General features: G+C 46.6%; 1 protein-coding gene across 1 annotated transcript in view; it reads left to right on the forward strand.

Annotated features, from left to right (window-relative positions):
* Window positions 1-15490, forward strand: part of cfap58 (cilia and flagella associated protein 58) — a 304094-nt gene that overhangs the window by 96838 nt on the left and 191766 nt on the right. The window contains exons 12-13 of the mRNA XM_085994322.1: window positions 11660-11800; window positions 14301-14524. Coding sequence (XP_085850448.1) covers window positions 11660-11800; window positions 14301-14524 — 365 coding nt within the window. The remainder of the gene's footprint in view (window positions 1-11659; window positions 11801-14300; window positions 14525-15490) is intronic.

A 15490-nucleotide genomic window follows, 5' to 3' on the forward strand; every position in this document is an offset into this window, starting at 1 on the left:
GCACACCGATGACGTCATCGGTGCCGGCGCAGCGCTACCGGTCTACCGCGGCGGAAGGGCCCCAGGCAATTTCGGCGCCGGCGCCAATTGCAGCGCTAGGCCCTCTAGCGCCGCAAAATCGGCGCTAAGGGCACTGAATTTCTAGGCCTTAGTACCCTACTTCTAATCCTTTGTTATATAGGGAAGAGGCAAATGCTTTTTTCTTTGACATTGCAGTCCTATACTATGCATTCTTACATGTGCATTGCTGTGTTATGGTGAAGTCCAGGCTGTAACATTTGATTCCACATGGTGACAAAAGGCTGCTGCTGGTGTCACCAACAAAAGCACCCGGCTGTTTGCAATAACTGGCCAATGTTCACTTTGAAGTTTGTTTTATTTCACGGCTGTGGCCTCCAGACCAGTGTGATGTCACCGGTATGACAACACCTTCTTTCTGGGACTACTTTTTACTGTTGTGAGCAACAGCATATAACCACCACTGCTGCTACTACTCTGCAGCATCACATGTCAGCAACAAAGGAGGCATAGTCTCAGGATAAGGGGTCGGCCGTTTAGGACTGAGATTAGGAGGAATTTCTTCTCTCAAACGGTTGTGAACCTTTTGGAATTCTCTACCGCAAAGTGCTGTAGATGCTCAGTCGTTGAGTATATTCAAGATAGAGACCGATAGAGTTTTGTACACTAAGGGAATCAAGGGATATGGGGATCGGGTGGGAAAGTGGAGTTGAGGTAGAAGATCAGCCACGATCTTATTGAATGGTGGAGCAGGCTCGAGGGGCCGAATGGCCTCCTCCTGCTCCTATTTCTTATGTTCTTATGTACTCACCATAAACACCCTGCCACAATAGTTGGCATACAAGTGAATTGCCATGTACAACAATGAGGTTGAGCATGAATGTAATATAAATCTACCCTTTTATTTCATTTTGCTTCCTTTATCAGTTTTAGCAACCAACACTCATTACACCTCCGTTCAGTCCGTAAGGGTGACCCCGAGCTTCCGGTCGCCTGTCATTTTAATTCACCGCCCCATTCCCATTCGGACCTCACCATCCTCGGCCTCTTGCATTGTTCCACGGAAGCTCACCGTAAACTCGAGGAACAGCACCTCATCTTCCGATTAGGCACTCTGCAGCCTTCCGGACTCAATATCGAGTTCAACAATTTCAGATCATAACCTCGGCCCCTATTACATTTTTACTTATATTTTTTATCCACATCTTTGTTTTGGCCCTTTCCACCCCCCCTCTTTTTTTCTCTCTCCCACATGGCAGCTGTCTCCCATTCTGCCAGCGCATTTCACACCTAATCTAGAGCTGTCTTTTGTCTCCACTAGTCCTATCATCATCTCGTCTCTTTTTGAATACCTCTTAATGTCTCTTCACTTCTCTTTTGTTCTCTCCCAGCCCTCACACTGGCCTTTTAATCTATTTCATTTCCTGCGCTTCTTCAGTCTTGACAAAGGGTTTACCCGAAACGTTGACTCTATTTTCTCTCCACGGATGTTGCCTGGCCTGCTGAGTTTTTCCAGCATTTTCTGTTGTTATTAATCATTAATTTGTCCTCTCTTGGCCCTTCATCTAGATTTCTCAAGTTTAAAAAAAAGTTACCTACTACAGTAGTAGAGCAGAACAGCAATCCTGGTGTTGATGTGTGGACTCAGCCAGAATACGCTTTGTCATTTTTGTATCATATGGTTAGGCCCATTTAGTTTAATGAGAAATGTTCTTCCTCACTCCATGTCCATTTCTTATGCCCTTCATAGTGCATTTCTGGTTTTAAGTCACAATGCAAAAGGCACACTAAGCACAGACAAATTATCTTTCCCCTTTTGCACTAGTGAATTAATAAAAGAAGCACTTTGCCACAAGCACAAACTGCCTTTATTAAATGCATTTTGCCCAGTCATGTTACAGTAGTTGGGCCAACGTATGAACGAAAAGCAAAAAATTGCCGATCCTGGAAATCTGGGAAAAAAAGCAGAGAATGCTGGAAACACTCAGGTCAGACAGCATCTGTGGAGAGAGGAAGGTAGGGTTAAGTTATAACGTAAGGTTAACGTCTTATGACCTACCGTCAGTAAGTCCAAAGATGTGCGGGTCAGGCTGATTGGCTATGATAAATTGACCCTTAGTGTTAGGGGGATTAAATACGTGGGGTTACGGGGATAGGGTGGGATATGTGTTGGTGACGGGGATCGGGTGGGATATGTGTCGGTGCAGGCTCGATGGGCCGAAATGGCCTCTATCTGCACTGTGGGGTTTCTGTGATTTCTGTGAAAAGACCAATAGCATTTTGAGATCTGACAAAGAGTCCCAAGACCTGAAGCGTTAACCTGAGCTTCCTCTCTCTACAGATGCTGGCAGACTTGCTGAGGGTCAACATTTGACACTGTTTTTAATTGTAGATCGGTTTCTGTTAAGTCACTTTCAAACTGAATATAAAATTCTATCATATTATGGTCACTCTTCCCTAAAGGCTCCTTTACTACAAGGTTATTAATTAACCCTTTCTTGTTGCACAATACTAGATCTAAAATAGCCTGTTCCCTAGTTGGTTCCTCAACATACTGATCTCGAAAACTATCTTGCATATATTCCATGAATTTGTCCTCCACACTATTACTGCACATTTGGTTTGCCCAGTCTATATGTAGATTAAAGTCCCTCATGATTGCTGTATTACCCTTGTTACATGCGCCTCTGATTTTCTGATTTATACTCTGCCCTACATTACAACTATCGTTTGGGGGCCTATAAACAACTCCCACCAATGTTTTCTACCCCTTGCTGTTTCTTAAATCCACCCACACTGATTCTATTTCTTGATTTTCAGCGCTAAGATCCTTTGGGGGCTACTTTCGGTTGATTTGCACATCCCATTAGCGCTAACGGGGCACAAATCAACTAGTGCCTGGGTGTGGTGCTGCTAACGCTTCCTGCGAAATTCAGCGGGAGGTTAGTGCCGCGCGGCGCCGCTGGCAATGACGTCATCGCTGTGCACAGCACTCCGCTCACGCCCCGGCTGTAATATTGGGTGGTGCCCCCCGACTTACCGGATGCTATGTCCGCTGGGGTCAGGGGCGCCTACCTGCGGCCGGGGCGGCGCGAGTTAAAGGGCAGGTGGCGGGCGGCCATTTTTGTTGCTGGTCGCCTGCCAGCACCTGCCCCCGTTGCTGTCCCCGTCCCCCGTGAAGCCCCTCTGCGGGGTGCCGGCTGCTCTCTGTGAGCCCGGCACTCCTCTTTGCCAGCACTCCTGATCCCTGGTGGCCCAGCTGGGCACCGGGATGCGCTGTGCCACGCCCCTCCCCTTTAATAAGGGGAGGAAGGTCTGCAGTACCGCGGCACGTAGCACCGCGATATTGGCTCACAGCGCGCCAAGAGGAATGCAGGGCACTTCCAGTAGCGGCCCCCTCCCTCTCGGGGCGCTACCTGGGAAAATCGGCCGCAGGGGCACTAACTTTTTCAGGGCGCTAAAATTAGCAGTATCTATCCCCCTGACTATACTGTCCCCGACCACAACCACATTCCCTTTCACTCCCTTCAGAAAGTGTGAGAAAAATATATTTCGCAGGCTTTTCAGTGGAATAGGCCTTTTAGATTCAAAGTTGTTACTGTCAGCAGTTTGTGTAACATCAGAAGACATCGGCCCCGATTTTCGGGCAGCTGTCGGGCGGCTTTTCATGCGGCCGTGGTCCGAAAATCGCGGAAAAAGCGGGTCGGGACCCCCCCCGCCTGATTCCCCGCCCCGTCCGACTTTCGGACTGCTGTTTTCACGCGCCCCGCTTCAGTCCCGCCCGCCGCTGGCGGGACTGGTCGTCGGAGCACTAACAAGCAATTATCTGCTTGTTGAAGTGGATTTTCCCGTGCCGTTGCGACTTTGGGGCTTTCCCCACCTGAAACCCACCTGCGGAGAACCCCGCCGATGAGAGCTGGCGTGAAAACAGCTGGCTTGCTTGCTTGCAGCAGCAGGTCGCTGAGGGCTGAAGATATTTAAAGAGGCAGCATTTGCAGGCTGCAGGATCTTGTTGATCAAGGCTTGGGGGAACTATTTGAAGCCTTAGGAGCAGCTGCAGAAAGTTGGAGCCTCACACACTTCTTCAGTGTGAGCTCCTGGGAAGCCCCTCTCACCACCCTAACTCAGGACCTCCTCAACCGAGGCATCTGCTAGAAGCATGGGAGGCCTTTGGCACCTTCCCTTCCTGGCATTAGAAGATCTCCAACAGCAGAGGTGGCAGCAGCAGAACCAGGAACAGCAGGATGAGTACCAGGAGCACCAGGCTGCTGCTCACTCACCTGAAGCTGCACAAGCCAGAAGGGGCCAGCGCTTGGAAGTGGCTTGAGAGCACCTTGCTGCGCTTTAGGGGGCCAGTGGGACCCGTTTCTGCACTGGCAGTCCTACTCAGAAGGACTTCCATGAAGATCTGGTTTCTCTGTTCAACAGATGGCCAACGCTCCTCAAGAGATGTCATTCTCTTATGAGCACTCACCATGTTTTCCGTATGTTGGCGACTTATCTCCTCCATGGAGGTTGCCAACCTTTCCATGGTGCTGCGTTCATGCACCAATGACTCCACAAAGGCTCTGCTCATGGTCGCTATGGACTCCTCCATTCGCTCCACACTCGCAGCGACCCTGGAGACAAAACCTGCCAGAGACTCCTGCATCTGTGCATGGAGATCCATCACCTCTTCTCTTGCGGATGGACCCAGAGGCAGAGGGTCGAGATGCAGCGCAGCTGAGCTGAGCTGGCAGAGCCCTGCGCCCTCCGACGAGGACTCTCCACTGCTGCCCCTGTCTCCAGAATCTGCTGAGGCTCACTTGTCAGCTGTGAAACACCAGGTGACAACACTACTCTATGTCCCAAAGGTCCCCCCGAGGTGTGAGTGTCTGCGCTGGTGCTGGGTGCGCTTACTTCTGATGACGCTGCACCCTCAGAGGTTGGAGCTTCCTCTGAGGAGTCTGGCTGCACAGCCTCTTCCTCCTCCACAGTGAGGACGGGGGCTCTGGATGGTACTGTGGGGGAGTAAAGGAAGGAGTTAGAGATATAATGCCAAGGTTCCTCTGGTGACTCCCAGCGAGTTGGCATCTGCTGACACCTGCATCCATGCAGCCTTGGTCTCAGTGGGAGGCCTCTTCCTCCCTGACCTAGGGAAGAGGACCTCCCTGTGGGCCCTAACCCCATCCAATAATGCCTGCAGTGAAGCCTCGTCGAATTTGAAGGCAGCTCGGGGTCTGGCACTGGCCACAGCTGCTGCAGGCTCCTTATGCCATCCTGTATGGTTCATTTGGAAGCCTTCAGAGGATGCAGTGCTTGCCATGGACCTTGAAAGCACCACGAATGATGACATCATACTGTGGGGATTCCTGACTCGATTTAGACAATTAACAAGGCTTCCCACATGCTGGGAATTAATTGGCCAATTGAGGGAAAATTGCGTGGGGCTGGCTGACACTTTTTTATGTGTGTCAGAAACCCCACATTCGGGGAAATCCGACCATTTCCCACACAAGCCGAAAATCGGGCCCACCATGTCTACTGTGGTTATCTTGTGTTTATGGGATCACAGCATGGGAACCGTGGGCTGCCTTTTGGGAATGTGCGGGAGTGGTTGGGAGGCTGCTTGGCTTGTGGAAACAATGGAATCCAGGCTCAAGTTCCCATAATATAAAGAGGATTTAATGTATATAAGGGCAGACATAAAGCTTAGAATAGTAGAGCATCTTGGAGCAGAACTGGACATGCTCAAGTGTTACCACAAGACTATCTGAGATCGATCACCTCAAAACCTTGCAGATGTTAGCAGGACATAGCTCTCTTACTTTACAACGTTATAAGTATAATCTTTGTATTTTATCTCCTTTACTTCTTTTATTGCAGCTTCTTTTAAAAAATAGAATAATACATATATATCTTGTACAAGGCTCCCTTGAGTACAAGTCCTTGAGTACAAAAGATTGAATCTAATATAAATTACTCACAGAATGAAAGGAAACAAAGTTATAAAGTATTTACAGCACAGAAACAGGCCATTCGGCCCAACAGGCCCACACCTCGCACCCCTCTTCATCTAACCCCAACAACAAATCCTTCTATTCTTTTCTCCTTCTATTCTTTTCTCCCTCATATGCTTATCTAGCTTTCCAATGAATGCATCTATGCTATTCGCCTCCACTATTCCCTGTGGTAGCGAGTTCCACACTCTAACTACTCTCTGGGTAAAGAAGTTTCTCCCGAATCCCCTATTTGATTTATTAGTGACTAATGTAAGATTCGCAAAATTTCTGCATTTCCCCGAAGGCTGTTATTAATAAACTGGACCCTGCGTGGACATTTTAAATTAAAAAGGGTACCCAAGATGGCGTCCGTGCCTCGTGGCAGAAAGCCTGTGGGATTCCAAAATGGATTCTGCAACGCAGGCAGCTTGGGAGAAATCGAAACTAAGGCTGCAGGCTTTCTATGAAGAGAAACTTTGTATTTTGGAACCAGACAGGATTAGACCGAATTGGAGACAAAACTTAAATTCAGTTTAGGCCTATAGTTAAGGCCATCAAACAGTCTGCCTATATTATTGGAAACAGATTAACCGAGCCATCGAGGCCGGACAAGGCCCATCAAGGAACTTTTAGGACAAGTCAATTATCGGGCCGGTAGATGCGATTACCGGCCATCCAAAACTAGTTAATATGTATTGCTGCCATTATTTTAAACAAGCCCGCGAAGATTAAACAAAGAACTAACCTGATTTGGCGGGCAGATAAGGGTTTTCGATGAAGGTATAATTGAAGGCCCCCTCGGGTAGCAAGGAGAGTTGGTGAGTTGGTGTCCAAGATCGTCAGGTGCGTTCATTGGTTGGTGTGCTGGTGCTGCTCCTCGGCCCCTCGCCCTCGTGGCTGCCGCTCTTTCCCCGTCCCGCGCTTACCCCCTGGCCTTTGCCCGTGCCCTTTCCCACTCCATCTGGAACTGCCCCGGCACCGGGTCGGGCGGACACGGACAAATTCAGGCCAGGTGGGACGAGACGAGGGGAGAAGGGAAAACCACCGAGGGGCAGACCGGCAGAAGAAGACCAAACGAGGGGAGGCTTCGAATCATCGGGCCTTCAGCCTCGGCCGACCTTCGAATAACTGCACACCAACTCAATCTGGCGGCTGTCGACAAAGAACCATCCCTGCAAGGTAAAGTACCCAAACAGAGACTGTAACTTTGGGGTACGCGAACCTGGACAACACCCTTGCAGCGCCTGGAAGCCACGTGACGACGACAAGCTCCAGAGAGCACCAAGAGTGAACCCCGAACCCAACCGCTGTTTTGAATCTAACAAACCCTTTTATGGGTGAGCATGAAGTTCTGACCCCTCATAGCTTAATCTAGTTAGGTATAGGGGGTGGGATGAGGATAAGGGGATTGTTAAGATAGTTGTTTTCCCTCGATGTGCCGTGTGTTCCCCATTCCCTGTATAAGTATATAAGTATTATTATGATTCTCTTGTAATTTTTGCCTGTAGAAGTGTACACTAGTAATTCTTTTCCATGAGATTGTATTAAGTAAGTTTTTCCTCTTTAATAAAATCTTGGTTTTGTTTACATCCAACCACCTGTCTACTCGAGTCTTCCCTGTACCGCCGCCTTGTACCTAAGTCCGGTGTCTAGAACCCAGGGGAGTGGGAGCGATTCGAACCGCTCACAAAACAATCAGAGGCATAACTGACTGGGCGCACGCACGCGCCAAGCAACACCACCTGCATGCCACCCCCTACACTAATATTTATGCCCCCCTAGTTCTGGTCTTGCCTGCAAGTGGAAACATCTTCTCTACGTCTATCCTATCAAAACCCTTCATAATCTTGAAGACTTCCATCAGGTCACCCCTCTTGTCTTCTATTTTCTAGAGAAAAGAGCCTGTTCAACCTTTCCTGATAGGTATAACCTCTCAGTTCTGATATCATCCTAGTAAATCTTTTTTGCACTTTCTCCAGTGCCTCTATGTCCTTTTTATAATATGGAAACAGCAAAAAAAGAGCTACAATTCAAAGAAGATGTCTGACAAACCAAATTAATATCATATGTATGGTTCAGAAGCTCATGAACATAATCTTTCATATCGCCATGCTGAAGAAGGGGAAATTTTCCCCCCATTGATTCAAATTGCAATGGGAAATCCAGCCACAATGTGATTTAAAAAAAAAAAATTCCATGGCACCATTTTAAGAAGAGCAGGAGTTCCACCAGTGCCCTGGCCAACATTACTCTCTAAACCAATGCCCCCCAAAACAAATGAACTGGCTTTTCATGTAATTGGTTGTGGGATCATGCTGTGAGCACAGCCAATGCCACCTTTGTCTGCATAAAATGGTAACTGCGCTTCAAAGCAACTTCATTGTATGTAAAAGAAACATTTCTGAGGTGTGAGAAAGCAAAATATAAATATAAATGTAAGTCGTTCTTTCTCCCATCTCCTTTGCGATACAGACAGGAGCAGAGTTTATTAAGACTGTGACAGAATGTCAATACTTTCTTGTGTGACGGTGATCATGCATTCTAGCCACTTTCCCGCCTGATGCAGTGTCCATTATAACTAATCATTTCCACCATACGCATCCCTTTCCCCAACTCATTCCCTCTGCACTTGAGTGGAGAGCTGCTTACAGTCGAATGAGACACTGATTCTGTCAGCTTTTCTTTGCAAATGCCAGCCTTCATTTTCCAGCAGCTTGAACTCTTGCCATATAGTTGGCCACCCGTGTGTCCTGGTTCACTGCTGCACTCGCTCAGTCGCTTTTTGACAAGATTCTGTGCAGCAAGCTGCAAGATTTGTTCCCCCTTCCCCTCCGAGATCAGTTCTATACTCCTGTTTGTGATCACATTCCCCAAACAGGTTATGGGTGGCAATGATTCGTGCTGTTTGATTAGTATTAGCCGTGGCTCAGTGGGTAGCGCTCTCGCCTCCGAGTCAGAACATTGTGGGTTCGAGTCCCACTCCAGAGACTTGAGCACAAAATTTAGACTGACATTCCAGTGCGGTACTAAGGGAGCCTTCTTTCGGATGAGACGTTAAACTGAGCTGGATGTAAAAGATCCCATGGCACTATTTTGAAGAAGTGCAACGGAGTTATCCCCTGGTGTCCTGGCCAATATTTATCACTCAACCAACCCGACTAAAAAGAGATTTTCTGGCCATTATCACATTGCTGTTTGTGGGATCTTACTGTGCGCAAATTGGCTGCCACTTTTCGTACATTACAGCAATGACTACACTTCAAAAAGTACTTCACTGGCTGTAAAGCGCTTTGTGGCATCCTGAGGTTGTGAAAGCTGCAATATAAGTGTTGTACATTATGGGCAGGATTTTCATTGGGCCGTGGAGTCGGGATTGGAGGCGTGCGGGGGGTTAAAATCCCCAAATCAGGGGTCCCGACCCCATTCCGCACCCAAACCCGCCTCCCTGTCAGTTTCAAAGGAGGCGGGCAGCCGCCTACCCGAGGCGGGAAGGGATTAGTGCCAATTAACTGCCTGTTAACTGCTTGTTAACAGGCAGTTTTTAGCCTAATCCCTATTTTTAAGGTTGAAGTGTGGGATTCCCGACGGCTCCAAACCACGCCAAGTTAGAGGAGTCGGGCCGTCGGGTTGAAGGACTTGGAGGGGTCGAGATGTCGGTGTTCAGGTGAGTGATGTGTGCATGAGTGCAAAGGTAAGTGTGTTTGGTGTGTCTAAAGTGATTAAATAAGCTTTACATACCTTTTCTTACCTTTTCAGCCTTCCTTCCTTTAGGTCTCGGGAGTCTTATCATCTCACTGGCACAGAAAGCAGAATGGCTGCGAATTGTCAAAAGTGACAGCCTGCAGCTTTCTGTGCAGGAGAGATTTCTAACTGAGTCTGTGGAGAAGGACTCATGTTAGAAGTAAGACTGTCAGTGTTTGACAGCTTCAAACAGCTGTGAAACGCTGATATTTCATCTGTCAAAAACTCTTGACAGATGAAATTTCAGTCTGTGACGTCACCTGTTGCCGGGTGGCCCTTAATTGGCCTGCTGAGCCCGCTGGGCGGGCTCAACAAGGTCAATCAAGTTAAAATCGCGTGGATTGGCCGCATCTCGATGGAGGCGGGACTACAACCCCGAAAGTTGTAGTCCCGCCTCCAACCCGACTCCTGAATGAAAATCCTGCCCTATGTATTTCAGTATCAAGAAAAAGGAGTATGACTTAGTTTTGTATCCACCACCGCTATAGTCAATGGCAATTATTTAGTATTTCATTGGTATTGGTTCTTGTATGGCACTTCTACATGAAATGCCAGAAGCAAAGGCCAATAGTGCAGGAGATGCAGACGACAAAGTTATTTTCAATTACGAAGAGAAAATGTCCAGTTGAAAGCAGTTTGGTGTGATCGAAGGGGCTAGCATGTTTGTTTCTAGCCAGATGCGGATAGAGTTAAGACATGCTTTCTTGTGTTGTTGATTCGAACCGAGAATAGGTCACAGTTGACGGGCTGGATCATTTATCTTCCCGGTCCCTTGTTGACCTATTTTCTGGTCAGATGAGCTTCACCAACTCTCTAGTAGACAATGGTCCATCAGATTACCTAGTGCTCATGGCTAAAAGGAGATGAATGGTAAGTTCTGAGGGAAAAGGAAACATTCAGAGAGAAGATGGATTCTGTATTAAAAAAGAAAATCCTAAAAAGCCTCCCAGGCAATGTTAGCACATTTGCTTTTCACTTCTGGGAATCTGTGTTTGATTCCACTCAACATGATGTTGGGCTCCTCTCTGCTGCTGTATGCGAAAGGAATTTCAGCAGTCTGAACCCAGCGCCGAGTGGGTGTGATCTACATAGCTGACGATAACTCTGCACTAATTTCATTCCACAATTTGTTGGAAATAGCGACCTTGAATGAAATTTACTATCAGCACAGAGCTTTGCATGCCAGGAGTGCGTATTGCTCCCCCACTCACCCCGCCCCCCCAAAAAAGATATCTATCCAATAATGTTCATTTTGTGATGTATGCATATATGGGAATCTTTAATGCTGATCCTGAGTGGCCAAGATGGGAAATTCTATTTCTCAACATTGACATTAGATAATGTTAGACAAAAAAATACACTTCTAAAAAAAACATTAAAAATAAATGACTGTGCCTTTGATTCCTGCCTTCTTTTGATAATAAATTCACAGGGAAAACCAGCTTGGAAATGCTAACTGATCAAAACAATTGTATTGTGGAAATTCAGTTCCATGGAGCCTATAATTCGTTTTCTGCTTACTGTACACTGTTTAGGGAAAAATTGGGATTGTGGTGGGAGCAGATTTGGTGGTAGTACATCAGTTACTAGTCTGTCATTGGGCAGAACTGCACCCCAAGTCATTACTGTGTTCCTGATGTATAATGTATGTTGAATGTTTAAATGTCTTAATCCAAATGTACACTCTCGGGAGCCGCAAGCCTACATTTCGTTGTACTGCACTAACAATGACAATAAAAGTTGATTTGATTTGATTTGATTTGATTAATGATATTATGGGGGACATGTTGTAAAGCTTCTCTTCCATTGGACTGCATTCAGGATCTGTGAATTTTCAAACTATTGGTTATTCTACTTCCTGGTGTGGCACGCGATTCCAACTATTTCAAGACGTTCCTCTCGTTCTTTCCTACCCGCAGATTGAACTGCAGAAGATGAAACAACAGGCCCAGGACACCAGGATTTTCATTGAAAATCAGGAGACGGAGGAAAGAAAGCTGCTGAGGATTATTGATGAGGCTGACACAGAGAGGATTCGACAAAAGAAAGAGCTGGACCAGGTATGTCACATGGGATTACAAGACAATTAAGTCACTCCACTCTAAAATGAATTCGTGTGTGCTGCAATTTGAGAGTCTCAAAAATGTAAATAAGCACTATGTAAATGCAAATATTTACTTCAGTGCTGAGGCTGTCTACATGGTAGTTGTTAGTCACCAGTATGCTTTTCTTATTGCATCAGCAGTTTTGTTCATTTTCTGTGTTTTAGTGTTAATTTCCAGGGTAGTTCTAGGTCCAAATGCTATTGTTCTTGTACATCTTTAACCTCGCTTGCTGGGAGCTTGAATTGGGAAGTCTGATGTGCACGTCCCACAATTTTTATTCTGCGCCCAAGTGTCCAATGGGCCAGAAATTCGGGTTGGAGGCTTCCCGCGGGCGCAAGCCCAGGACCTGCACTTACATAGCGCGCCTGCCGTTGTGCTGTGGGCCCGCGTGGGATTCCGCTCCTGGGCCTCCTCCAGCTGCCGGCGTGCAGTGCTCGTGTATCCCAGGGACGCAGTTAGTTCGATGCATCCCCTGGGATCACATGGGCCATGGGGAGCCAATCGGAGCAGGGAATCTCTATTCATAGATTTGACAGGACAACCTGTTAAATCTTTGAATAGCGATCAGCCCCAAAACCTAAGTAAAACTTCAAATAATTTTTTTTTTAAATCACATTTTTAAAATAACTATAAATTACATAAATTAACTATTTTAAACAAAAATTTTAAATTCTGAAAAAATATATTAAAGTTTTTAACGGGGCTAAAAATAAACTTACCTTTCTTTAAAGTATTTTAAAATGATAAACCTGTGGAAAAAGTGTTTTAATTTTACTTAATTAATCTCTTGCCTTGTTAAAAGCAGGCCTTGTGCCTGCTTTTTCTGCGCGCAGCTGCTAGGGACTTACCCTCACGGAGAAACCTGTAAAAAAATCGGAAGTTCCAGGTCTACGCACTGCCTCTCCGGTGCACGCGTTTGACCCTCGAACCCCTTCCTTCAAGGGAACGGAAGTTCAGGTTTCCAGTGCACGCGCAAAACCGGCACTTCCGTTGGCCCTACGGGTGAGTACACAGCGCGTACTCACCCGTGGGGACCCGAATTTCTGGCCCATTAATATGTTTTCACGGTGTGCGCAACTCTGTGCTGGATGTGCACATCATAAAATGTACCCTTGTATGATCCTGCCTTGACCCAACGTGTGGACTTCCAGTAGGGGGGTCACTGGATATCAGCGGAATGGAGTCCTCGCTGAATGTTCCTAGCTTTGTGACCATTAACATTCAGGAATGATTTTCCCTCTGAGGTGGGCGACCCTGCAATAATTTTGGCCCGATTTCCTGGATCAGTGCCGTTTAGTTACGCAGAGTAAGCTCTTTTAGCACCAGGGAAGCTCACGGCTGCTGCCCAGGAAAACACGCCGTTGTCTGGTAGCACCACAAAAATGAGGAGGACCAGTTAAAAGAAATAAATGCCCCTAAAGACTTCAGAAAATGTTTAAATGAAGGCCATGGACTGGACCAAGGCTTTCACCCAGTGACTGTTAGGGACCATTATTGAGCGTAAGAAAGCTACTAGGTCTTCTCCTACCAAACAACAAAATAGTGGCAGGCTGACCTTCCTCCGGTGACAAATCCACCTCGGAGGGAAATTCATCCCTGATTGTTAATGGTTACAAAACTAGGAAACATTCAGTCCACTGCTGGCCCAGGGTCTCCTGCCACCTCTTCTAAATTTCCTCCCAAACCCTCTGAGAACTCTGTGTTCCTCTGACTCTGGCCTTCTTGGCCATTTCCCGCACCCTTCGCTTCACCATTGGTCGCCATTCCTTCATCCGTGTAGGCCCCAGGTCCTGGAATTCCCTCCCTAAACCTTGCTGCCTCTCCTTGCCCTGTCTTCTCCTTTAAGACCCTCCTTAAGAACCCACCTCATTGATCAAGCTTTTAGTCGCCACCCTCCTTCTTTGGCGCGGTGTACAATTTTATCTGAATATGCTTCTGCGAAGGGCCTTGGGTCATTTTTCTACATTAAAGGTGATACATAACTGCAAGATGTTGCTCTTCAGTATAACTGCAGCTTCAGTGTGGAGCGGTTATATTTTGCACCGATGCTGCAGTCATAGTGTAAACGCATCCCAGATTGGAAGTTGGTGCTTGTGGTAGTTAACTGTAGCAAGTACGTTTTGGGCAAACAGTTTCTTTCTTCTGTTTGTTAAAATAACAGCTTGTGATTATCTGAAATCAATTTTGTCCAATATTTTCCAAGCAGAGTCTTAATTTATAGGTTCATAATTATCCCATTATATTCCTATTAGCAAACATTAAGGACCATTAAGCATATTATGTGCCTGTAATTGCAGAGAAGCCTTCCTTGGGTTTTTTTAAGCTCTGAAGCTTTTGCAACTCAGAGATTGATTTCTGCTCACCCTCTTCACCGGTGGAACAAGATTTCACTGTACTGTCATGTTCACATGTTGTTTCTATAATTAACTTTTTTTTTTCCTAACATCCTTGCCAGGTTATCAGTGAGAGAGACATTTTGGGCACTCAACTCGTGCGCCGCAATGATGAGCTGGCACTGCTGTATGAGAAGATCAAGATTCAGCAGTCCATGCTAAATAAAGGCGAGATACAATACAGACAACGGGTGGATGATATCCGGCTCCTCCGAGTGGAGATCAGAAAACTAAGACGGGAGAAAAGCATCCTCAGCAAGAGCGTTTCTAATCTGGATGACCTCAGGTAAAACTTGCTTGTGATGGAATTCTACAAAGAGAATCATTATTGGGACTTAGCGTCACAAGCATTTATTGCCCAGCTCTAAGGCCACCAGAGAGCAGTTAAGCGTCGGTCACATTGGTGCGGGATTGGACTCGCATATAGGCCGGCCCGGGTAAGGAGGGCAGGTTTCCTTCCCTAAAGGACAGTAGTGAACCAGTTGGGTTTTTGCAACAATCCGCCAGCTTCATGGTCACTTGATACCAGCTTTTTATTAACATTTAAAAAAAAAAACTGTTTCCAAATTCTCAAACTGCCATGGTGGGGTTTGAACTAACATTCTCTGGTTTATTAGTTCAGGCTTCTGGGTTGTCCAGTCCAGTAACATAACCACTACACATCCATACCCGTAGTGGTTTTTGTTTAAATTTAAAAAGGAACAAACAAAGTTCTTCCTCTTCTCCTGCTGGTGTATGGTTCCCCAAGCTCTACCAACCTGCCAGTACCTCATCCAAGTGACCATTCTTCGTGTGTGAGCCTCGGCGGTGGATGCCAGTGAATAGAGGGCATCACACCAGACGCTGATCCCGTTCCCACCTGATGCCGACACGTACAAACTTTCCAGCAGGTAGATAGCAATTAGGATTGGGAATGCTAACAAAGTTTTTTTGTTTTCCTCTTGTTAGCCCAGGAACACTGAGGCCATTTGTAGCCTCAGCACCACTACTCTTTCATAAAAACATGAGAAATCGGAGCAGGAGTCGGCCATTTGGCCCTTCGAGCCTGCTCCGCCATTCAGTAAGATCATGGCTGATCTTCTACCTCAACTCCACCTTCCTGCACTATCCCCATATCCATTGATTCCCTTAGTATCCAAAAATCTATTGATCTCTGTCTTGAATATACTCAACGACTGAGCCTCCACAGCCCTCTGGGATAGAGAATTCCAAAGATTCACAACCCATTGAGTGAAGAAATTTCTCCTCATCT

The sequence above is a fragment of the Somniosus microcephalus genome, chromosome 8, assembly GCF_052327205.1.
Source record: "Somniosus microcephalus isolate GS21.2 chromosome 8, FLI_Smic_1.0, whole genome shotgun sequence".
Classification (NCBI taxonomy): domain Eukaryota; kingdom Metazoa; phylum Chordata; class Chondrichthyes; order Squaliformes; family Somniosidae; genus Somniosus; species Somniosus microcephalus.